The sequence below is a fragment of the Trachemys scripta genome, chromosome 10 (genome assembly GCF_013100865.1).
Source record: "Trachemys scripta elegans isolate TJP31775 chromosome 10, CAS_Tse_1.0, whole genome shotgun sequence".
NCBI classification, from domain to species: domain Eukaryota; kingdom Metazoa; phylum Chordata; order Testudines; family Emydidae; genus Trachemys; species Trachemys scripta.
The window spans coordinates 34,116,526-34,140,709 of record NC_048307.1 but is presented as its reverse complement, the minus strand read 5'-3'; the positions used below and the strand labels follow the sequence as shown (position 1 = coordinate 34,140,709).

Genomic DNA, 24,184 nt, shown 5'->3' with positions numbered 1-24,184 from the left:
CGATGGTCGGACGGGCTGTGCTACAGTCAGTTGTACCTTGACTCCTACCCACCTCCAATGGTAAGCTTGGGAATCACCTAATGTGTAATGGACGTGAACAATCACTCGAAGAAGAAAGAACGGTTACTTACCTTCTGTAACTGTTGTTCTTCGAGATGTGTTGTTCACGTCCATTACACTTCCCACCCTCCTTCCCCTCTGTCGGAGTCTCCGGCAAGAAGGAACCGAAGGGGTCGGGTCGGCAGGGATATATATACCCTGGAGCGGGGCGCCGCTCTGGCGGGAAGGAGGGGGAGCCGCTAAGGGAAAAAGTTTCCGACGTCCGTGCACGTGGCGCGCGTACACCTAATGTGTAATGGACGTGAACAACACATCTCGAAGAACAACAGTTACAGAAGGTAAGTAACCGTTCTTTCAGGGCTCAGGCCCTCAGGCAGGGGCTGAGCAAATAAACAGTTAGTTCAGGGCTCAGGCCCTCAGGCAGGGGAGGAGGAGAGACTGCCACCCGCCGTGGAATGGCAGGGGGGAACACAGACCCACCTACTCCACTGTGTTCCAACCCGGGGCCCTGTCAGCAGCAATCCGTCTGCTGCTGGGTCAGTGGGGATCCTGACCGCAACACACTGACATAGGTTCGGGGTCTGCTATCCCCGGGCCACTTCCCATCTCCTCCTCCATGGGTACCTGCATGTCCTTAGCCTCGTCCACCGTGTCCCAGATCATGGGCTCCTCAGGGCAGCGAGGGCTGGGTAGATTGGGCGGCTCCTCCGGACCCTCGGTGAGGGGAATCTCAGTTCGCTCCTCTGGATACCGGGCTCGGGGCAGGCTCGGCCAGTCTTCCTCAGGATACCGGGCTCGGGGCAGGCGCGGCCCAGCAGGAGCTCGGGCACCAGCGTCTGTCCTCTCCCGCAGTCGGGCCGCAACTGAGCTCTGGGGCCGGGCCTTTATACTTCCTGTCCCGCCCCTTGACTTCTGGGGGGCGGTGACAGGTGGCGGTGACTCCGCCCACTCCGGCAGCTGTTCTGACTCGTCCCTCACAGGGGCTGGCTCGTCCCTCACAGGGGCGAGTGGGAGCCAGGCCGCCTCACTACAGGGAGAAAAAGGGAATGTTAGAGAAAATCTGATCAGACCATAAAAACCAGGGAAATATGATTGTAAAATCACAAAAATTGGCAGGCACACACAGGGATAAAGTAGTAACCAATGCTACTTTTAACTCATTTTTTTAAACAAATTATAAGATTTCAAGGGTGAAATTTTGGCTCCATTTAAATAAATTAAAGTTTTGTCACTGACTTCAGTAGAGCCAGGATTTTACCACAAGTCCCTCTGTAAGCAGGTTAGGGTGACCAGATGTCCCAATTTTATAGGGACAGATCTGATTTTGGGGGCTTTTTCTTATATAGGCATCTTTTACCGCAAACCCCCGTCCCGATTTTTTACACTTGCTATCTGGTCACCCTAAAGCAGGTACACAGCATAGATGGAAAATGAAATGTGTGACATCACTTTAGACTTCACTGTTGTATACACAGATTATCCCTACCTCTGCTGTTTTCTTTGGCAGTCTCATCTGTTGATGAGAATAAACATAACTGATGTCACCAAAGGCAGAATTCCAAATAGCTCGTGTCCACATTCTTGAAAAGGGGGCTTTGGCTTTCTTCCACGCATCTGTAAAATATTTCCTTCGGCGATTATTACACTTATACCTACCAAATTACCAACCCAGGAGTCCATGTGATTTAGATGTGCTTCTTTCCCTTTGAACTTCTGGGAGAATGTTCATTCCATTTTCTCACCCTGAAAGCGTCCTTTTTAGTAGCCATTCCATGAGCTCCAAAAGCCATCGAAATTCAGATTCATATGGCTGAATGACCCCTTCCTGAAACCGTTATTCTTTTTCAGAAGGGCTCAGTGTTATTGAGGCCACATCCTAAACATCCTAAATATTTGTCAAAGGAAGGGTCAAGATGTTCATTTAACTCAATCTATTATACTTCCAGTTTTCCTCCCTGTGATATTACCCAGGGTACAATTTGGACCGATAAACAGCTGCATTCCCTCAGTTCTCCAATCTGTGGTGCCTTCTACGCTGCTTCACTGTGAGAGCTACCACTCCTGGTCTGCTCATACCCAGCCTCCAGCATGTAAATCACTTGCAGCTATAATGTGTGAGTGCAATAGCCAGCCACTCCTGAATTATACTGCAGAGCAACACCAGCAAATTCCCAGTCCCAGACTTTCCCCCAGAAATGTGCATCTCGTACTGCCCAACTCTCTCCTTCTGGACAATACAAGCTCATAGAAAGTCCGTCATTTTATTAATAGAAAATGATATGCACAAATCCTGTTATCTTAAATCGAGTTTCCCAAACACTTCAATCCAAACACACTGGTTTAGATAAAAAAATAAAACAAGTTCATTAACTACAGAAAGAAAAGTTTGGTTACAAGAAAATAAAAGTAAAACACAACTAATACCTAACTTAACAAGGTAAGTGGATTCAAAGCAAAAGTCTCTTTCACCACATCTTAGCAGTTTTACTGGCTGAACTTCTTTCAGACTGGATCCCTCCCTAGTCCAGTTATGCTTCCTTTGTTCTTCAAGTGATGCTGATGTTGTGAAAGAGATGAAGGGGGAGATATTTGGGGGCATCCATTCCCCCTTTTTAGAATTCTCTTTCTTCTTTGAGAATCACCTCCCATTGAGGTTCAGAGACAGAAAGTCTGTATGGACAAGAACCTCAAACCGTTTCTTTGTGAAAATGTAGAGTTTTCACACACACCCTCTTTTCTGCCAAAGAATGGCCACTTAAGCAGGTGAGAGTCCATTTGATTTTGTTGTCACCTGGCTGAGGCATCAGTTTGCCTTTTGTCTCTGAGGAACTGTTTGTGGCTGCCCTTAGTAATATCATATAGTAGAATCTTATAACTTTACATACAATGTTGCCACATATATTTTACCAGGACAATAACAATCAGCAAATTCTGCATTTTCAAATGATACCTCAGAAGGCATACTTTGTGCAAGATTTATCATAGCCTTATAAAAGGGGTGAACATAGGGGTACAGACTGTCACCAGTTGAAACTTTGTGACTTTCTGGGAGAGGCCAAGTTACAAGTTACTTTGTAACTTGGCCTCTCCATGTGAAAAATGGTCATTAGTTATTACTTGGACAGAACCAAGCCATTCTGTAACTCATTCATAGCTTTTAAGGAAAATTATGCGTCTGTTACCATTGTAAACCTATCAAAGTGGACCAATGCTTTGTACCTACCTACCTCCATTATGAGCAGGCTGGAGTCCCAGTACCCAAGTAGTAAGAGCTCATTCTATTAGGGTGCATCTGCATTGGCTGGGTGTCTTAATTGCTGAAAGTTGTAAGGCAGTCACTGAGAGTTCAGTTAACCTGTTGCAAAGCATTGTTTTCTGATTCTGGAGCTAGATTAGAAACTTGTTTTGAGAGATCAGTGCTTCAGTTTCTGTTTGATTAGTTCTTCTCAGTTCTCTTCCAGGGTATTGCTTCCGCTTTCTGATCTGCTAGTGAGATCCTGTGGAGGAAATAATTTCATGAGCATGAAAGGAAGGATTGATTACCAGTAACTGCAGTTCTCTGAATGTTTTGCCTCTGAAACCCACACCCTTCCCCTCATCTTCAGAGTCTGTAAATAGTCTTTGTTAATTTGGAGAAGAATGGAAGCTAGTTAGGTGGGAGGGCCATTTATATTTGCAGTTGTGATGTCCAGATCTATGGCCAGTGTGGACACTGCTGTGAATTACTCTAGAGTTCACAAAGTCTTGCATTTAATTTCCCATGGTGTAGATCCACAGAGGTGAGGTAGTCAGAGAATTCCAACTACAAGTTATTAACCGTCCTCAGCTCACTTGCCATGCCCACAGTCCCTCTCATGCCTGATTCAGCCCTTCCCTCCAACCCCTCGCTACTTCATTTCCCATCCTCACTTGTTTTAATGAGCAAAGTGGGGATCCTTGGAAAAAGCACCAGTATGCCATACTGATGCAAATTGGCCCAGTCTGTTCCTGACAGAAGAAGCTGATATGAGAGCATGGTTTCCTGAATAGAGTATTTAGAATGTATTGAATTCAGAGGACCTAATTTGTCAAGAAAATGTGCTAGTCTCTTCCCCTCTCTGTGCTTTGGCAGCCTTCATTTGACTTTCTCAAAGTTCCCCTCAGAATATTTATCCGTCTCCATGAGTTTTAACATCTAGGTGCAGAATGGTAATTACACGATGAGGGCCGGCTCTACCAGTTTTGCCACCCCAAGCAAAAAACTGCCGAGGCAAAAAAAAAAAAAATTTTTTTTTTAAAAAGCCGCTCCAAGAATGGACGGAATGCCGCCCCTTAGCTTGTGCTGACCCAGGCACGTGCTTCCTCCGCTGGTGCCTGGAGCCATCCCTGTACATGGTTGTGTCTTGTTTTACACTCTTTGAAGGAGCAGCCTCCACTTTTATCTTGCAGTAAGATTCATTTTATTCTTTCTTCTCAGAACCTTGTGCACATTCCCAGAAGGAGATGTGCAGGTTTCTAAATGTTCTGTTATCCTTCATTGACTTTAATCCCATCAAAGCAGATGCTTGGTGCAGTTGAAAAGATTAACAATGCACAGTCCTCAAATAGCAGGGGGTAGCCGTGTTAGTCTGTATCTACAAAAACAATAAGGAGTCTGGTGGCACCTTAAAGACTAACAGATTTATTTGGGCATAAGCTTTTGTGAGTAAAAACCTCACTTCTTCGGATGCAAAGAAGTGAGGTTTTTACTCACGAAAGCTTATGCCCAAATAAATCTGTTAGTCTTTAAGGTGCCACCAGACTCCTTGTTGTTTTTGTAGTCCTCAAATAGGTGTTTCACTCTCACACACACACAAAACTGTAGCCAGCACATAGGGGAGTAAGCTGTAATAAATCAGTAGGAAGTTGGGTTTTTTGTTTTGTTTTTGCAACTGTAATTATAAATCTAAAAAAAATAGATAGAAAATCATCATTATGGGCTGCAATATTGCCCTTCCCCCACCCCCACTTGCTCACCCCATTCTCTCACTGATTCATTCTCTCACTCACACTTGAAATCTCTCCCTTTATCTCCTAAGCCCCCCCTCACTTTCAGTTTCTAACACTTGGCTCTTGATAGATTGTACACAGCCCCCAGGCTCTAACATTTTGCACTTGGTCCCTGTAGACTCCTAGCAAACTGCAGATACCCAGACTACTTTGTCATTTTGTTCCTTCTAGGCATAGTCCAGATCATGAAAGGTAATTGTGTTCTAGTTCATGTGGAACAGCTGAGAATAGGGAAACCACAGCTTCCCAAAGTAATAGATTATGGTAGTACAGTAAGAATTATCCTTATATGACAGTTTACACTTGAGAGGTATGGCAATAGCCTGATTCATTTATATGCAGTGTTGTTGTAGCCATGTTGGTCCCAGGATATACCTATCCATCTCATAGAGCTGGAAAGGACCCTGAAAAGTCATCGAGTCCAGCCCCCTGCCTTCACTAGCAGGACCAAGAACTGATTTTTGACCCAGATCCCTAAGTGGCCCCCTTAAGGATTGAACTCACAACCCTGGGTTTAGCAGGCCAGTGCTCAAACCACTAAGCTATCACTACCCCCATATTAGAGTGAGATTGATATTACCTCACCCACCTTGTCTCTGATTCATTTATAGTTTTGGGGTTGTTTTAAAAAAGTCTCTAGTACAGACTGTGAACATTCTCTATTCATTCCAAACTTGATTAGTTAAAAGCCTCAGTGCAGGCTAGGGGCGGGGGCATAGGTGCTGACTCCATAGGTGCTCCGGGGCAGGAGCACCCACGGGGAAAAATTAGTGGGTGCTTTGCACCCACTGGCAGCCAAGCAAACCTCACCCCCCACCCCACCTCCTCCTCCTCCTCCCCCTCCCCTGAGCATGCCACGTCCCCATTCCTCTGCCTACTTCCCAGCGCTTTCCCCCCGGCCGCCGCCAAACAGCTGTTTGGCAGTGTTAGCACGCTCTGGGAGGGAGGGGGAGGAGTGGGAACGTGGCACACTCAGGGGAAGAGGCGGGGCCGGGGAGGGGATTTAGGGAAGGGGTTGAAATAGGGGCAGGGAGGGGGTGGAGTTGGGGCGGGGACTTTGGGGAAGGGGTTGGAATGGGGGCAAGGCAGGGGTGGGAAGAGGCAGGACAGGGGCAGGGCCTCATGGAAGGGGTGGAGTGGGGCGGAGCCGGGGGCAGAAGGAGGTTGAGTTCCCATGGGAAAGAGGGGAAGTCAGCGCCTATGGACTGGGGCACACCCAAAACTGTCAGACAATCAGAAATTATTGGGAATGCCACTTCTGCACACCTTGAAGTTTACATAAAGAGCCTCCCAGCCCAGAGTGTAGATTTTGGAGATTACTGGCTGGTTCCCCGGAGTAAGGATTTCCTTAAACTCAGCCCACAGTCTCAACAGGACTGACTCCATTCTGGCTAACTCTTTCCCGTCATCCCAAAAGGGGCTGTATTCCACTGATGCTGTTTGTTTTCTAGCTGGTGCTAGAGAATTATAGAATTCTTATTCCTCAGAAAGAGAAACTGTAAGAAAAAGAAAGAAAGAAAGAAAGAAAGAAATATATTGAAGGAAACTGAGGGGCATGAAAACAAGCATATACAATGAGAGTGCTGACTCTGCTGGGGAACTTTGACTGCAAAATACAGAATGTGTGTGTTTCTCTGAAGTGATTAGTATTTCAGGTACTTTGGAACATACTGTAGAGTTTGCTAGAGGAGGGATTGAAGTATATTGAACTGTAGACAAATGCTGAAAGCCCAACCCCACATAGCAACTCAATGGCAAGCCCTAAAAGGCAGCTGTTATGAGCAGCTCACATTACTTTTGTTTTTACTTTCAAAACTCCTGTGCTCTAACTTTTGTTGCCTCGGTGACTCTGGGAGTACAGCTGGGAGATGGCTAACCATAGAAAGGTGGCTAGGAACAGTAGGACAAATCTGATGATTGTGTGTGTGGGTGGCCAGGGGATTCTGGGACTTGGGCTAGTCTGCTCTGACAACACTAAAGCGCTGCCATGGCAGCACTTTAATATACTTTGTGTGGTCCCGGCGCAGCTCTAATGAGGCTCAACCACCTCAACGAGGGTCATAGCTCCCAGCGCTGGGAGCACAGCTCGCAATGCTGAGGCACTGTTTACACTGGCACTTTACAGCACTGCAACTTGCTGCGCTGGGTGGGGGGTTCCACACCCCTGAGCGAGAAAGTTGCAGTGCTGTTAATTGTCAGTGTAGACAAGCCCTTAGTGAGGGATGTGCTCTGTCTGACTATATGATGCACAATAAATTTAAGGAAATGTGTTCAGTGAAGAAGAAAACAGATGTCTCCTAATTAAATCATGTTATAATAACAAAACTTCAACCCATTTGAAAAGATGAGTATGGAGCATTTTAATAGTGTTGTTTCAGAAGAATAAGAATAAGAGCTCAAGATACTTATTCCAAAAGCAGCCTCTGAAACTGCAGGTTTCCTTGCACAGAATCTCAGATTTACTCATGCCATATTGGTGCAGTAGTTAGCCTTTTTGCACGTGTGTGGGTGCAGGCCAGGCAGCCAAAGGCATAACAGCTGGATTTGCAGGTGTGTAGGCAAGGATTTGCACACACCAAAACATAGGCATGAAAACTGGTACTCCACAAAGGTGGAGCCCCTGTTGATATTGCTCAAAGATTTCACTAGTTTAAATTATTGGCAAGGTCAGTACCTGGCTGTTTTTTTCCTGTCACACAGAGTGTATTGTGCTCAGTTCAGACTTTGCGCCATGACCTTTATTCTCTTGCTATAGCCCTGGGTGCATAATGTCCACCTAGGCTTTGCAGTGTTACATTCACGATTCCAAGTAATCATTAGCAGCTTTCTGGATGTCCATGGAGCCATTGTCCTCTCTCCATTAGCTCTCCTAGCCATAATGCTTTCTAAAAACTCTGAGAACTGAACAGGTCCATATGGCTATTTCCATGGGCATCTGAAACATACTATGGATTAAGCGGGATTTGGTTCTTTTTGTAGGGAAGCAAAGCAGAAGGGTGCAAGGATCCCTGACTTGTGCTTCCTGGCCAGGAGAACAGTTGCAGTTTCTGTGTTCTCCTTATTTTAGGGGATTATTTCTTCTTCTTTAAATGTTTGCTCATGTTGATTCCATTCTAGGTGTACGCGCGCCCACATACACAGTTGTCGGAGATTTCTGCCTTAGCGGTATCCATAGGGCCAGCTGTGGTGCCCCCTGGAGTGGCGCTCCCATGCAGCAGTATATCAGGCACCGCTGTGTTACCTAGCAGCTCTGTGTTCTTGGGGAACCAGGGCCCAGTACCCAGTCTGTCTGACTCACGAAAGACCTCCTCCCAACCCCCGCAAAAACCAAAACTGATCAGAAGAAAGACTTACAAAAAGCAGTGAAAAGGTAGTGGGAGACACACCTAAACCCGTGTGACAAGGGTGACAGGAATAAGGAAACCTACCTAGCCTCATTTGCATCAAAAATGGGACAGGGAGGCATCTCCATTAGCATACAGAATGGAGAACAGAGATTCCAAGACAAGAATCGCACAGAACTCTGGGACCAGAAAAGCAGGAAGCACTGCATGATGGGGGATCTCTGTTCCAGATGTTAATGAACCCATGCCTGCACACACCCGGTGCAGTAGTTATCAGACCAATTCTAGTAATAAATCCTTTATTGGTATCCAAAATAGTGAAGCTCCCTAATTGAACTGTGAGCTCCCTCCAAGGAACACCACCCATAGCCAGAAATGATCAGTTCCTATTGTCTAGCCCAGGGGTAGGCAACCTATGGCACGTGTGCCGAAGGCGGCACACAAGCTGATTTTCAGTGGCACTCACACTGCCCGAGTCCTGGCCACTGGTCCGGGGGGGCTCTGCATTTTAATTTATTTTTAAATGAAGCTTCTTAAACATTTAAAAAACCTTATTTACTTTACATACAACAATAGTTTAGTTATATATTATAGCCTTATGGAAAGAGACCTTCTAAAAACGTTACAATGTATTACTGGCACGCGAAACCTTAAATTAGAGTGAATAAATAAAGACTCAGCACACCACTTCTGAAAGTGCCAACCCCTGGTCTTGCCTGAAAAAAACAACTTTGGTATACTCCCTTGAGCCATCAGTTTACACACACGCAAATCTAGTGTTCTCCCTTTAACCATTGTTGTTTCCCTACAAAAATCCCTACCCATGCTCAAGTTAGTGCTCTGATGCCTGGATCCAGTGCATCAGTTCCACCGGGACTTCATCTTCTGACTGATCATGCTGGGGGCTCTGCCTGTCTCCAGCACTCTAGATCCTCGGCTACTGCCACTACCTGGGACCCCAATCGATTCAAGCTTCACAGAGTGGTGAGAACCCAGCTTGCTCTCGCTCTCTCTCGGTTTCATGATTAAGCTGGTTGCTTCTCCTCTCTCTCTCCCCCCATGGGTGTTTTTTTGGCTTCCTCATTTGCTGTGCAGCAATGATCTTCGTACCTAAGCTGCAGCGCCTAAAAATCCTGTGGGGTTTGCTCATCAAGTTGGTTTCTACCAGAACAATTGTAACATGAAAGTGGGGATAGGGACGTGCTGAATCTGGGACATATGAGGGTGGCAGCTTGGAAGTGCTGCTTGACCCAGTCTGCTGAGTCCAGGGGCATATAAGGGTGGCAGATCAAAAGTGCTGCTCGACGCAGCCTGCTCAGGTGTACTCTATTCCAGTGTGGTGCCCATGGCGTATGAGGGTGACAGCTTGGAGGTGCTGTTCGACCTAGCCTTCTGAGTCCAAGGGCCTATGAGGGTGACAGTCTGGAAGTGCTGCTCGACCCTGCCTACTGAGTCCAGGGATGTATAAGGGCTCAGCTTGGGAGTGCTGATTAACCCGGTCCTCTCAGATGCGCTCTGTTAACGTGTGTGTGTGTGTTCATCTAATTCTGAGGCTGGAAGAACCCAGCCCTGGGGAACCTAGGTCCTGCAGGATAGCTCCATTGGGAGGGAACTTGCAACAGAGAGAAGTAGAGCTCCGTATGAGAATACAAGAGACACAAGCAGTACAATGCTAGAATTAGAGTCCCCCCCCACAAAGAGTAACCCTAATAAATGAGCATACCCCAAAGTAACAGGCAAATCTGGTAACAGCCGGCCCTGCACCCTCTCGGTTCCTTCTTACCGCCTGTAACGGTTGGTTGGAGCGCCTTGTCTTGCTTCACAAGAGCAGTAGCAGTTATCCATTGACTGGTTTCATTATTGTTGTACATAGTTTCATAGATAGTTAGTTGATAGTGTTAGTTAGTCAACAGAGTCCCAATTGGGATTTTGCCCCGAGCGGGGGGGGCATGCCCCGCTTCCCCGGCTTCAAGCTGTGTGCGTCATGCAGCAGGTTGGTGCCAATCAGTGATCCACACAATGGCTGTCTTAAGTGTCTGGGAGAAGGCCATCACAAAGGCCTGGTCTACACTACGGGTTAAGGTCGACTTTAGCAGCGTTAAACCGAATTAAGCCTGGACACGTCCACACAACGAAGCCCTTTCTTTCGACTTAAAGGGTCCTTTAAACCGGTTTCTTTACACCACTTCCGACGAGGGGATTAGCGATAAAACCGGCCTTTGCGGGTTGGAATTGGGGTAGTGTGGACGGAATTCGACGTTATTGGCCTCCGGGAGCTATCCCACAGTGCTTCATTGTGACCGCTCTGGACAGCACTCTCAACTCAGATGCACTGACCAGGTAGACAGGAAAAGACCCGCGAATGTTTGAATTTCATTTCCTGTTTGCCCAGCGTGGAGAGCACAGGTGACCACGCAGAGCTCATCAGCACAGGTAACCGTGATGGAGTCCCAGGATCGCAAAAGAGCTCCAGCATGGACCGAACGGGAGGTACGGGATTTGCTCGCCATATGGGGAGATGAAGCAGTGATAGCTGAACTCCGTAGCAGTAAAAGAAATGGAAAAGTATTAGAAAAGATCTCCAAGGCCATGAAGGACCGAGGCCATAACAGGGACACACAGCAGTGCCGCGTGAAAATTAAGGAGCTACGGCAAGCTTACCACAAAGCCAGAGAAGCAAACGGAAGGTCCGGGGCAGAGCCGCAAACTTGCTGCTACTACGCGGAGCTGCATGCGATCCTAGGGGGTGCAGCCACCACTACCCCAACCGTGTGCTATGACTCTCTCACTGGAGAAACACACAGGGAAGACGGTTCGGGGAACGAGGAAGATGACGATGGAGGTACTGTAGGTAGCTCACAGCAGCAAGGAAGCGGAGAAACCGGTTTCCCCAACAGCCAGGATATGTTTGTGACCCTGGACCTGGAACCAGTAACCCCCGAACTCACCCAAGACCCTCAGGGCACACAGGAGACCTCTGGTGAGTGTAACTTTGTAATTATTTGTAAACATTACAAAAAAAAAAAGCAAGCGTGTTTAATGATTAATTTGCCCTGGCAATCGTGGCCAGTACATCTACTGGAAAAGTCTGTTAACGTGTATGGGGATGGAGCGGAAATCCTCCAGGGACATCTCCAGAAAGCTCTCCTGGTTGAAATGGGGTGATTTTATTAAGGAGACATTCAGAGGCGCCCGTTCCTGCTCTTCTGACCAGAAATGTTTCCCGCTGTTAACCACGCAGTGGGGGGAGGGGTGAAGTGATCATCCCAGAGAATCGTGTGTGTGTGGGGGGGGTGGTTTACTTGTGTTTGTGCCGCATGTTAACTGGGAAACCGCAGCCCCTCCTTTTACATTGAAACCCCATTTTAAATGGACAACCCAATTCATCCTTGATATGGGAAATGCGCTGCTCTTTGCAACCTTTCCCGCATGTTAAGAAGGTTAAAAAAGCCAAAACACTGTGGCCTACCATGGCTGCCTGCAAGCCGAAATATGCGACCTTGTAATGAAAGAGTGTACCCATTGTTCTCTAAAATGTGTCTTTTTTAACCACCTCTCCCTTCTCCTCCACCAGCTGCAAATGTTTCTCCTTCGCAGAGGCTCGTGAACATTAGAAAGAGAAAACGTAGGACGAGGGACGATATGTTCACGGAGCTGCAGATGTCCTCCCACGCTGATAGAGCACAGCAGAATGCGTGGAGGCAGGCAATGTCGGAGATGAGAAAAGCCCAATATGAACGAGAGGTGAGGTGGCGGGCTGAATCGCGGGATGAACAGAGCAAGTGGCGGGCTGAAGACGATAGGTGGCGTCAGCTTGCAGACAGACGGCAAGAGGCAATGCTCCGTCTGCTGGAGCATCAAACTGATATGCTCAAGCATATGGTTGAGTTGCAGGAAAGGCAGCAGGAGCAGAGACCGCCGCTACAGCCCCTGTGTAACCAACAGCCCTCCTCCCCAAGTTCCATAGCCTCCTCACCAAGACGCCCAAGAACACGGTGGGGGGCCTCCGTCCACCCAGTCACTCCACCCCAGATGATCGCCCAAGCATCAGAAGGCTGGCCTTCAATAAGAGTTAAAGTTTTAAAATGCAGTGTGTCCTTTTCCATCCCTCCTCCCCCACCCATCCCAGGCTACCTTGGCAATTATCCCCCTACTTCTGTGAGGAACTAATAAAGAATGCATGAATGTGAAAAAACAATGACTTTATTGCCTCTGCAAGCGGGAGGGGAAGGTGGGGTGGGGTGGTTGGTTTACAGGGAAGTAGAGTGAACTGGGCCGGGGGAGGTTTGGAGGGTTCATCAAGGAGAAACAAACAGAAGTTTCACACAGTAGCCTGGCCAGTCACAAAACTCGTTTTCAAAGCTTCTCTGATGCGCACCGCGCCCTGCTGTGCTCCTCTAACCGCCCTGGTGTCTGGCTGCGCGTAATCAGCGGCCAGGCGAGTTGCCTCAACCTCCCATCCCGCCATAAATGTCTCCCCCTTACTCTCACAGATATTGTGGAGCGCACAGCAAGCAGCAATAACAATGGGGATATTCTTTTCGCTGAGGTCTGAGCGAGTCAGTAAGCTGCGCCAGCGCGCTTTTAAACGTCCAAATGCACATTCCACCACCATTCGGCACTTGCTCAGCCTGTAGTTGAACAGGTCCTGACTCCTGTCCAGGCTGCCTGTGTATGGCTTCATGAGCCATGGCATTAAGGGGTAGGCTGGGTCCCCAAGGATCACGATAGGCATTTCAACATCCCCAATGGTCACTTTCTGGTCCGGGAAGAAAGTCCCTTCCTCCAGCTTTCGAAACAGAGCAGAGTTCCTGAAGACGTGAGCATCATGTACCTTTCCCGGCCATCCCACGTTGATGTTGGTGAAACGTCCCTTGTGATCCACCAGGGCTTGCAGCAGCATTGAAAAGTACCCCTTGCGGTTTACGTAGTCGGTGGCTTGGTGCTCCGGTGACAAGATAGGGATATGGGTTCCGTCTATGGCCCCGCCACAGTTTGGGAATCCCATTTCAGCAAAACCATCCACTATTGACTGCACGTTGCCCAGAGTCACTACCCTTGCTATCACCAGGTCTTTCATTGCCCTGGCAAATTGGATCACAGCAGCCCCCACCGTAGATTTGCCCACTCCAAATTGATTCCCGACTGACCGGTAGCTGTCTGGTGTTGCAAGCTTCCACAGGGCTATCGCCACTCGCTTCTCAACTGTGAGGGCTGCTCTCATCCTGGTATTCTGGCGTTTCAGGGCAGGGGAAAGCAAGTCACAAAGTTCCATGAAAGTGCCCTTACGCATGCGAAAGTTCCGCAGCCACTGGGAATCATCCCACACCTGCAACACGATGCGGTCTCACCAGTCTGTGCTTGTTTCCCGGGCCCAGAATCGGCGTTCCACGGCATGAACCTGCCCCAGTGACACCACGATTTCCACATTGCTGGGGCCTGTGCCTTGTGAGAGGTCTATGTCCATGTCAATTTCCTCATCACTCTCGTCGCCGCGCTGCAATCGCCTCCTCGCCTGGTCCGGGTTTCGCCTTGGCATGTCCTGGCTCTGCATATACTCCAGGACAATGCGCGTGGTGTTCATAGTGCTCATAATTGCCGCGGTGATCTGAGCGGGCTCCATGATCCCAGTGCTAGCTATGGCGCCTGGTCAGAAAAAAGGCGCGAAAGTAGTATCTGATGGACCAGGAGAAGGAGGGAGGGCGGGAGGGAGGGAGGGCCGAGTGACGACATGGCGTACAGGTACAGGAACAGGGAATTAAAATCAAGAAAGGTGGCTGTGCATCAGGGAGAAACACAAACAACTGTCACACAGAATGATCCCTCCAAAGATTAAACTGAAAACCCTGGGCTTAGCAGGCCGTTGATTTCACGGAGGAAGGGGAAGCAAATGAATACAGAACAAATCTATTTTTTACATCTTAAGCTGGCAGCCGACGGTGCAGCATGAGTGATAGCCTTTCCAGTATGATGACGACGGTTACCAGTCATAATATACCATCGTCTGCCAAAAGGCAAGGGGCTGCTGCTGTGTAGCAATGCAGCCCCACGTCTGCCAGCCCCACATCCGCCAGCACCCAGCATCGCCCTCGGCCTCTTCTGGGTGCTTAGCAGACAATATTGGGCAATTGGCAGAAAATAGTATATTACGACTGGTAGCCATCATCATCGAAACAGTAGCATGTCTGCCCAGGTGGCCATGATTGACAGCCACTCCAGTACGACGATGATGGATACCAGTCACAATATACCATCTCCTGGCAAGGGGCTGATGCAATGCAGCCCTACGGCTGCCAGCCCCATGGCTATCACTCATGCTATACCGTCTACCGCCAAAAGGCAGTTAGCAGCTGCTGCTGTGTAGCAATGCAGTCCCACGTCTGCCGGCACCCAGAGGACATATGGTGACGGTGAGCTCAGCTGAGCGGGCTCCATGCTTGCCGTGGTATGTTGTCTGCACAGGTAACCCAGGTAAAAAGGCGCGAATCTATTGTCTGCCGTTGCTGTGACGAGGGGGGAGGGGCCTGACGACATGTACCCAGAACCGCCCGCGACACTGTTTTGCATCATCCGGGCATTGGGATCTCAACCCAGAATTCAAAGAAAAGGCGCGAACCGCTTCTCGGCTCTCTGAGCTGTGGCGCAAACGTAGTATCTGACGGACTAGGGGAAGGAGGGAGGGCGGGCCGAGTGACGACATGGCGTACAGGCACAGGGAATTAAAATCAAGAACGGTGGCTGTGCATCAGGGAGAGACACAAACAACTGTCACACAGAATGGTCCCCCCCAAAGATTAAACTGAAAACCCTGGGTTTAGCAAGCCGTTGATTTGACGGAGGGAGGGGGAAGCAAATGAATACAGAGCAAATCTATTTTTTACATCTTAAGACAACGGTGCAGCATGACTGATAGCCCTCGGCATCTTTCTGGGTGCTTGGCAGCAAATACGGGGCGGTGTATGACGATGGTCTTCAGGCCTATTGCACAATCGGCTGCTCAGGGAAGACTCTGCTAACGTACGATGACCCGACTTGCAATAGGACGGCTAACAGTCGTAATACACCATTTACTGCCAAAAGGCAAGCCCCACGGCTGCCAGCACCCAGATCGCCGATGAAGGCTACCAGTCTACTGCACCGTCTACCGCCAAAAGGCAGTTAGCAGCTGCTGCTGTGTAGCAATGCAGTCCCACGTCTGCCGGCACCCAGAGGACATATGGTGACGGTGAGCTCAGCTGAGCTGAGCGGGCTCCATGTTGTCTCTACAGGTAACCCAGGTAACCCAGGTAAAAAGGCGCGAATCTATTGTCTGCTGTTGCTGTGACGGGGGAGGGAGGGGCCTGACAACATGTACCCAGAACCGCCCGCGACACTGTTTTGCATCATCCGGGCATTGGGATCTCAACCCAGAATTCCAAGGGGCGGCGGAGACTGCGGGAACTGTGGGATAGCTGTGGGATAGCTACCCATAGTGCAATGCTCCGGAAGTCGACGCTAGCCTTGTACTGTGGACGCGGTCCGCTGACTAGAGCACCTAGAGCATTTTATGTGTGGACACACACAATCGGCTGTATACAACCGGTTTCAATAAAACCGGCTTCTATAAATTCGAACTAATTTCGTAGTGTAGACATACCCAAAGACAGGTGAGAACTTTCCCCGCGGACTCAGAAAGAGCAGGATATCTGCTTGAGGGCATTATTGATGGAGGCTGCTCTTTGTCCAGCATCGGAATCCTCCAGGTACCTACACTCAGTACTTCAGCCTCTATTAACTGCTGTTTCACCTGCGCCAAAGAAGAGCCTGAAAAAAAGAAGCCTCTCTGCACCGAAGGAGGGGCCTCTGGCAAAGGACCTATGTCAGGTCATGCACCCACTATGGAGTTTCATGAGGGTACCGCGGAGGTCGGACCCACCAGCCCTGCCAGGAACCCGTCCCCTACCCTGGGCAGCAGCAGGGGTTCCCAGCCGGTGATGGTGCAGCTGTGGTGCAGGGAGCGGGCCTGTCGGCACCAAATGACCAAGCACGGCCAGCAAACCCTGGCAAAAATTGGGGGGGACATGACCCCTTGTGTCTCCCCCAAACATGTTGCCTCCAGCTTCTGCCCAGCGGGGAGGAGGGTCTTGGAGCTTCAGCCCTGTCAGGTGTGCCTGACGGGGCTTGGGGCTTCAGCTGGAGTGTGACTGAAGGCCCAAGCCCTGGCAGAGATGCCCTGGCTCTCAAACTTCTGAAGATTGTCGTGCATGGCTCGGACTATCAGTAACTTTGGCAACCCTCATTTGATGCCATTCAGGGAACTGATTTAAACTATACTAGCAAAGCACTCTTCTTCTGGTATATGGTGTGTCTCCACAAGGGGCTTTTCCCTGTTTAGTTCTGCCAGTAGATCTATACCATCAAACCCTTTTCAGAGTAGAAAAGGCGTAGCTGGTGCAGGCCAATTACCCACATTCCATGAGAGAAGAGGCACACACAGTTAGCACTTGCCAAGGACAGCTTATGCCCTAATTGTCTGGTGACCTGTCGCTGCCCCCTTGGGACTATGGTGCATCAACTAGTCCAGTAGCCAATCCACCTTCCTAGCAGTTTTCACAAGCACTGGCTAGAAATCCTAGCTTGCTGCTCTGTGAGGCTTGGTGAGAGGAGGTTCTCTTCCTCCATTAACATACCTGGCTGTACCATGGAGGGCTGGATGTGACCATTAAAGTTGTACCATTCTAACTGAAAGTGTGAAGATATTTGTATTATAAACCATGCAACCAAAGAGTGTCCTTTTCAGATATTATACCTGCAGTGCATTTGGAAATAGAGTGTGCTTAATGTAACAGCAGTGTGTTGGGTTTTTATTCATTAAGGGCTTGCTTTGTAGCTCCACTTATGTTGTAGGAGGGAAGATTTCCTCTTGAGATTAATGGTCCTTTCAGCTTCCCTTCTAATCTTGCTCCCTGTGTTGAGCTCTTTTTTTTTTTTCATGCTAAGTATGAATAGTTAATATGCAGTTTGACCTAGCATAGTCTTCTATCAAAGCACTTGTTGTATTTATTATTTTTAATCGTATGCACGTTCACACTGCTGCTAAAGGAGTATGGATTCCTGTCTAGAAAATCAAAGCCCCAGAAAAAACAGAGCCCAGTCAAACAGTACATTAAAGCTGTTGTCTACCTTTCTTGCTTTTGTGGGGCTGTAGCTGAGACTGCACATCCAGTATATTTTTAGCAGGTGAATAGTGAAATCATTGGATTAATTGTTGGCAAGCTGATGAGGGTTGTATGATACTATCTTTATATTATTTACCTTATCACAGCTAATCTATCATGTTTCTAGGATACCTTTAAGCACTGAGGCTGCTCTAACTTATCCCAGCTGGTCAGAGCCCCCAAAGGGCTGTTCTGTCAGCCAGGGACCACTAGAGCACAACAGCACTCCAGGCACGGCCCCGCCTACTGGGCTTAACTCTGACATGGCTCCGGCATCCTATAGGCCAGTAGAAGATGATATAGAGTTGGTTACACAGGGTCTACTTATCCAAAGATTCCCCCATGCCAAGGTCACCTTCAGATACCCAGTTAGGGTGATTTTATGGCCAGAGTGGCAAAAAGGAGCTGTAGCATGGAGCAGGATCTGACTCCTGGTGGTTTTACCATTGTCAGTCACCTCTCTTTTTCTTTCTATTCGGGCTGTTGATTAATCGCAGTTAACTCACATGATTAAGTCAAAAAAATTAACTGTGATTTTAAAAAATTAATCATGATTAATCGCACTGTTAAACAATCCAATTGAATACCAATTGAAATTTATTAGATATTTTTGTTTTTTTTTCTACATTTTCAAATATATTAATTTCTATTACAACACAGAATACAAAGTGTACAGTGCTCACTTTATATTAGTTTTTATTACAAATATATGCACTGTAAAAATTATAAAAGAAATAGTATTGTTCAATTCACCTCATAGAAGCACTGTAGTGCAGTCTCTATTATGAAAGCGTAACTCACAAGCGTAGATTTTTTTTGTTACATAACTACACTCAAAAACAAAACAATGTAAAACTTTAGAGCCTACAAATCCACTCAGTCCTACTTCTTGTTCAGCCGATCACTAAGACAAACAAATTTGTTTACATTTACGGGAGATACTGCTGCCTGCTTCTTACTAACAATGTCACCTGAAAGTGAGAACAGGCATTCGCATGGCACTTTTGTAGCCGACATTGCAAGGTATTTATGTGCCAGATATGCTAAACATTCATATGCCCCTTCATGCTTCAGCCACCATTCCGGAGGACATGCTTCCATACTGATGATGTTCATTAAAAAAATAGTGCGTTAATTAAATTTGTGACTGAACCTCTTCGGGGAGAATTGTATGTCTCCTGTTCTGTTTTACCTGCATTCTGCCATATATTTCATGTTATAGCAGTCTTGGATGATGACCCAGCACATGTTGTTTGATTTATGAACACTGTCACTGCAGATTTGACAAAACGCAAAGAAGGTACCAATGTGAGATTTCTAAAAATAGCTACCGCACTCTACCCAAGGTTTAAGAATCTGAAGTGCCTTCCAAAATCTGAGAGGGACAAGGGTGTGGAGCATGCTTTCAGAAGTCTTAAAAGAGCAACATTTCTATGCGGAAACTACAGAACCCGAACCACAAAAAAAAAATCAACCTTCTGCTGGTGGCATCTGACTCAGATGATGAAAATGAACATGCATCGGTCCGTTCTGCTTTGGATCGTTATTGAGCAGAACCTGTCATCAGCATGGACGCATGTTCTCTGGAATGGTGGTTGAACAATGAAGGAACATATGAACAGGGCGGCACGTCCATATAGGCGAACTAGGCGGTTGCCTAGGGTGCCAAGTTAAATGGGGCGCCAAATTTGAGGAAAAAAAATCAAATTTAATTAAAAAAATGAAAAAGATGAAAAAAAATACAAATAAAATAACTAAGATGTCATTATTTCAATTCCCGTGCACGTACGGAGGGAATATGAATTATAATGCATTTCTCTACATTTCTGAGAATTTATTAATATGTCAAATCTTTTATTTACTGCAAAAATAAATAATATTTTAGCGAAAAGAAATTCAATTTGCGACGTAGGGTCAAGATAACCCACTCCGCAATTTTGATAAGCAATAACTCAGCCACAATGAAACACATCCGCCAGTGGCAAGAGCTGCAATGCTAGTGACACCTAACTCGAATATACATCAAGGTCACATAGCCAGAAATTCATGTAGAGTGGAGATATCATGAGTTGATACATGTCAAACAGTCATTTTAACACACATCGCAGGTAGATGTAAGAATCGAGTGAATACTGTGGAAAATTGTGTTTCTTGGTGCCAAAGAATAAAGAATAACGTCTTTCAGCATTATAAATCCAAAATGTGAGTATCTTTAAGCATTATTAAACCTTAGCGTTATTATCAGGCTGTATAATTTTCTTTGTTTGAACTTTTCTTCGTTATAACTGGTTCACGTGTAATAAATAAGGTCCATAAAAGAAAAGTTACAGCATTAACGCTTAATAGACTATGAAAGTGATGATGTCACACTCCAAGCGGGTAACCATGAAGAAGGGGATTACTTTTCAAACAACTGGTGTCAGGTTATAACGTTGAAAAAGATCATTTTGTTTCCGTGTAAACCCTGTAACTAACTGTTTTAATAGGTGAGTGAGTGTATGTTACTAATAATTGAACCTTTAAGCAGTGAAAAAACGTGCTGGGATGGCTGCAATGTGGTTTAAATCGCCAACCATGTTGTGGGTGTGTCAGCCATCCTTAACGCTATAATGCTTGCAGTGAGGAGCACAGTACATAACAATATTCAACATGCCGTTGGGAGATTCTGACTCGCCATGTGAATTCTCTAACTGTGAAACCACTTAGACAAGATGAGAGAGTCGCACTGATGCTTTGAAGCCTCTTTGCTATGAACTTGGAAACATTTATGATGGCCTAATTGAAATTTCTGATGATACTACCTTTACTGGATCATCTGGCAATATGGCACGTTCAGATGCAGAAGCTCTTGCAAATGGCCTTTCCAAGTTCAAATTTGTGACTTCACTCATTTTGTGGAATAATATCTTTTTCGAGATTAACCTCACTAGTAAGCAGCTTCAGGAAAAGAACTTGAACGTACATTCTGCTATTCAAAAACTGCAGCAAACTAAAAATATTCTGGAGGAATTCAGAAGTGATGAAGGGTTCGAAAGAACACTGGTAGATTCTCTCGAGCTTGCTGAAGAAATAGACTTTCCGACAGAATTTGAACCAGACCCAGTTCGCATTCGGCAAAAGAAACAGCAGTTTTTGTATGAAGGATGAGACACACCCATTCAGAACCCAAAACAAACGTTCAAAGTGAATTTCTACTTTGCAGTCCTTGATACTTCTATTCACTCGATTGACGAAAGATTTCAACAGATGCAGCAGCTAGAGTCAGTATTTGGCTTTCTATATGAGATCCACAGCTTGCAAAAGAAAACAGCAAAACAGATAGGAGAATTTTGTATAAAACTGGAGTCATCATTGACTCATGAAAATTCAGAAGACGTTGATGCTACAGATTTGTGTAGTGAGCTTCAGGCTTTTTCAAGACAACTTAAGAAACATTGCACACCTGAAGAAGTATTGAAGTTTGTTTGTGAAAATAAACTCACAGTTTTCCAAACATTTATATAGCTCTACGCATTCTTTTAGCTTTGCCAGTTTCCATAGATAGTGGGGAACTTAGCTTCTCAAAGTTAAAATTGATAAAAACATATCTGCATTCAACAATGGTGCAAGAGAGACTTGTTGGACTTGCCACTATGTCAATAGAGCATGAAATAGCTGGAAAACTGGATCTAAAAGAACTAGCGACTGAATTTTCAAAACAAAGCAAGAAAAGTCATGTTTTAAGAGCACAGAGTGTTTTTTATTCAGAGTGTTTTGTAAATACAGGTTATTAAAGAGTTTATTGAAGAGTTTTCTTATTTCTTTCTATATTGGATGTGGTGGTAATAGCAGTTAAAGCAGGATAGCGTAATGGATGATTTTGGATTTGTAATAATAAAAATTATAATTAACATTTTTAATGCATTTTTATTTGAAATCGGATTGCAATATCATCTAGCTGTCATGTACAAATCTATTCTGAAAATTTTGTGTCTCTATTTTATCTGATCTCAGAAACATTGGTTGGACAGATGGACAGACAAACCGAATAATTAAGCTTGTTAAAAAAAAATTTTTTAAAACATTAAAAGGAAAAAAGGGGCAAAATGTTTCCCAGTTTACCAAAAACCTGAGCCTAGATCTGCCCTTAGGGCTTGGGGGTGGGGACACTGATTGCATGTTTCGCCTAGGGCACCAGTTTCAGGCAGCTAATCTAGGGCCACCCCTGCATATGAATCTTTAGCGCATCTGGCATGTAAATATCTTGCGACGCTGGTTACAACAGTGCCATGCAAAAGCCTGTTCTCACTTTCAGGTGACATCATAAACAAGAAGCGGGCAGCATTATCTCCTGCAAATGTAACCAAACTTGTTTGAGCAATTGGCTGAAGTAGGACCAAGTGGACTTGTAGGCTCTAAAGTTTTACATTGTTTTACTTTTGAATGCAGTTATTTTATGTACATAATCCTACATATGTAAGTTCAACTTTCACGATAAAGAGATTGCACTACAGTACTTATATTAGATGACTTGAAATATACTATTTCTTTTGTTTTTTACAGTGCAAATATTTATAATCAAAAATAAATATAAAGTGAGCACTGTACACTTAGTATTCTGTGTTGTAATTGAAATCAATATATTTGAAAATGTAGAAAACATCCAAAATATTTAAATAAATGGTATTCTGTTATTGTTTAACAGTGCAATTAATCATGATTAATTTTTTTTAATCGCTTGATAGCTCTACTTTCCATACATTTTTTTAAATAAAAGGGGCCAATGTTGATCTACTACCACCACCACCATGCTTTTAGGGAACACTTAGACACCTTGACAGGTTTATCCAGTCTAGTTTAGCTCCACTCTCTCTGCCGCACTCTGAACCACCTGATCTAAATTTACACTAATTTGTAACCCTCTTATCTCCAGTTCTGCATTGTCCATCTTGCTGTCCTGCTCTGAAGCATGCAACAATTTTCTCATCAGCTAATCTATCCTTACAAAAATAAGCTCTTATTCTTTGACCCCCTGTTGCACCAATGGAACATCCTTTCTAAGAATCCAACCCCACCGGCATGCATTTTAGTGGCTTGGCTATATTTTAATCCTAAAAGGATGGAGAACTTCATGAACTCAACTGCACCTTTTACACTCTGCTGCCAGCAGTTGTTTTGTGATGAACTCAGGCTAAGGGGAGTGTTAACTGCTCTGTGAAGCAGTTGTCTGTCTGTGGTACTCATTCTGCACATCTGCCCTCGTCATCTTGGTCCTTTTTACAAGGGCAGGCATGTTTTCTTCCTCAGAATGCTGAGCTGGGAGGAATGTACCACTTCTCTGGCCTAACTGTTGCTACCCTCGAGTACACCAGTGCTCCTGCCAGCTTTCCTCTATTCCACCGTTCACCACTCTCCTAAATCCCAAATAATACTTAGCACATCTCTTCCTTTACAGTTTAATAGAACCATTTCTAACTAGCCATTTACCCCTGCCCGACTAGGATTTTGCAGTGCCTAAAGGCCACTTTATAATTGCTTCTATATTGTTCTTACTCATTAGACTCAGGCCTTTTAATGAATTGAGAGTCACTGTTTTTTATGGGAAATCCTGCTTTCCAGAAACTCATCACTGTTTATTAGTACATCAGCCGCTGTTCTAGCCACCTGTTCTTTGCCTTTGCTCTCAATCCCCATACGTGGTCATTGAACCATAGTTACCTTAGACCTTTTTTTCCTTTCCACGGGAAGCACCTTTCACATAGTAATGGCTGTAATTGTGCATGGGATTGAGACAGTTGGTCTCATTTTCAATGTGGTGAATGAGGGCTTAGTCACATGTCTCTCATTGGGAGTTGTATGGCTGACTCCCTGTTCACTGCTTTGCCTTTATTTATTCCTTAAATCCTTCCCCTGTGGTCAAAGAGGCGATGAACGCCCCAATTTATATGAAGACCATTTCTTTCTGAAACACTTCTCATCCTGAAATTCTCTAATCTCAGTCTTCTCCTAAGTGCCCTTAATCGGAGCATCTGATTAGCTACCTGACCTGGGAATGTGGCAGCTGTTCTGATTCTGATGTATTCACTCCTTGCAGGAAGCAGAAAACACACTACGCCTGATGCAGAACAGGCTGAAGGAGGAGGAAAAACGCCTGCTCAAGAGTGGAAGTAAGCTATATTTCTTAACTGCATGGGTTAGAAAAATAAACTGTAAATTGCCAGCTGCTTCATTCAGAAAGTTTCCGTCGAAGCTGAGGGGAATTTTATCAGATGCCTACTGGGTAGGCTGAAGAGCAGAAAATGTAAAATCCCATTAGCTTAAAAAAGACTACCAGAATCACTAACCTAACCTGTGTGTGACTGCACCCTGTAAATCCTACCTGCAGCGCTGAGGGTGAGTGCAGTCACCTAGTAAATACCTCGCTTAACGTTGTAGTTATGTTCCTGAAAAATGCTACTTTAAGCGAAACGATGTTAAGAGAATCCAATTTCCCCATAAGAATTAATGTAAATAGGGGAGGTTAGGTTCCAGGGAATTTTTTTTTGCCAGACAAAAGACTATATGCATGAGGTGGTG

At 45.9% G+C, this 24,184-nt stretch overlaps 1 protein-coding gene across 1 annotated transcript in view; it reads left to right on the top strand.

Annotated features, from left to right (window-relative positions):
• The window catches only part of CLUAP1 (clusterin associated protein 1), a gene marked incomplete in the record, with an annotated part of 220,935 nt that overhangs the window by 152,451 nt on the left and 44,300 nt on the right, over nt 1-24,184 (top strand). Inside the window, 1 exon segment of the mRNA XM_034783497.1 lies at nt 23,703-23,775. Coding sequence (XP_034639388.1) covers nt 23,703-23,775 — 73 coding nt within the window.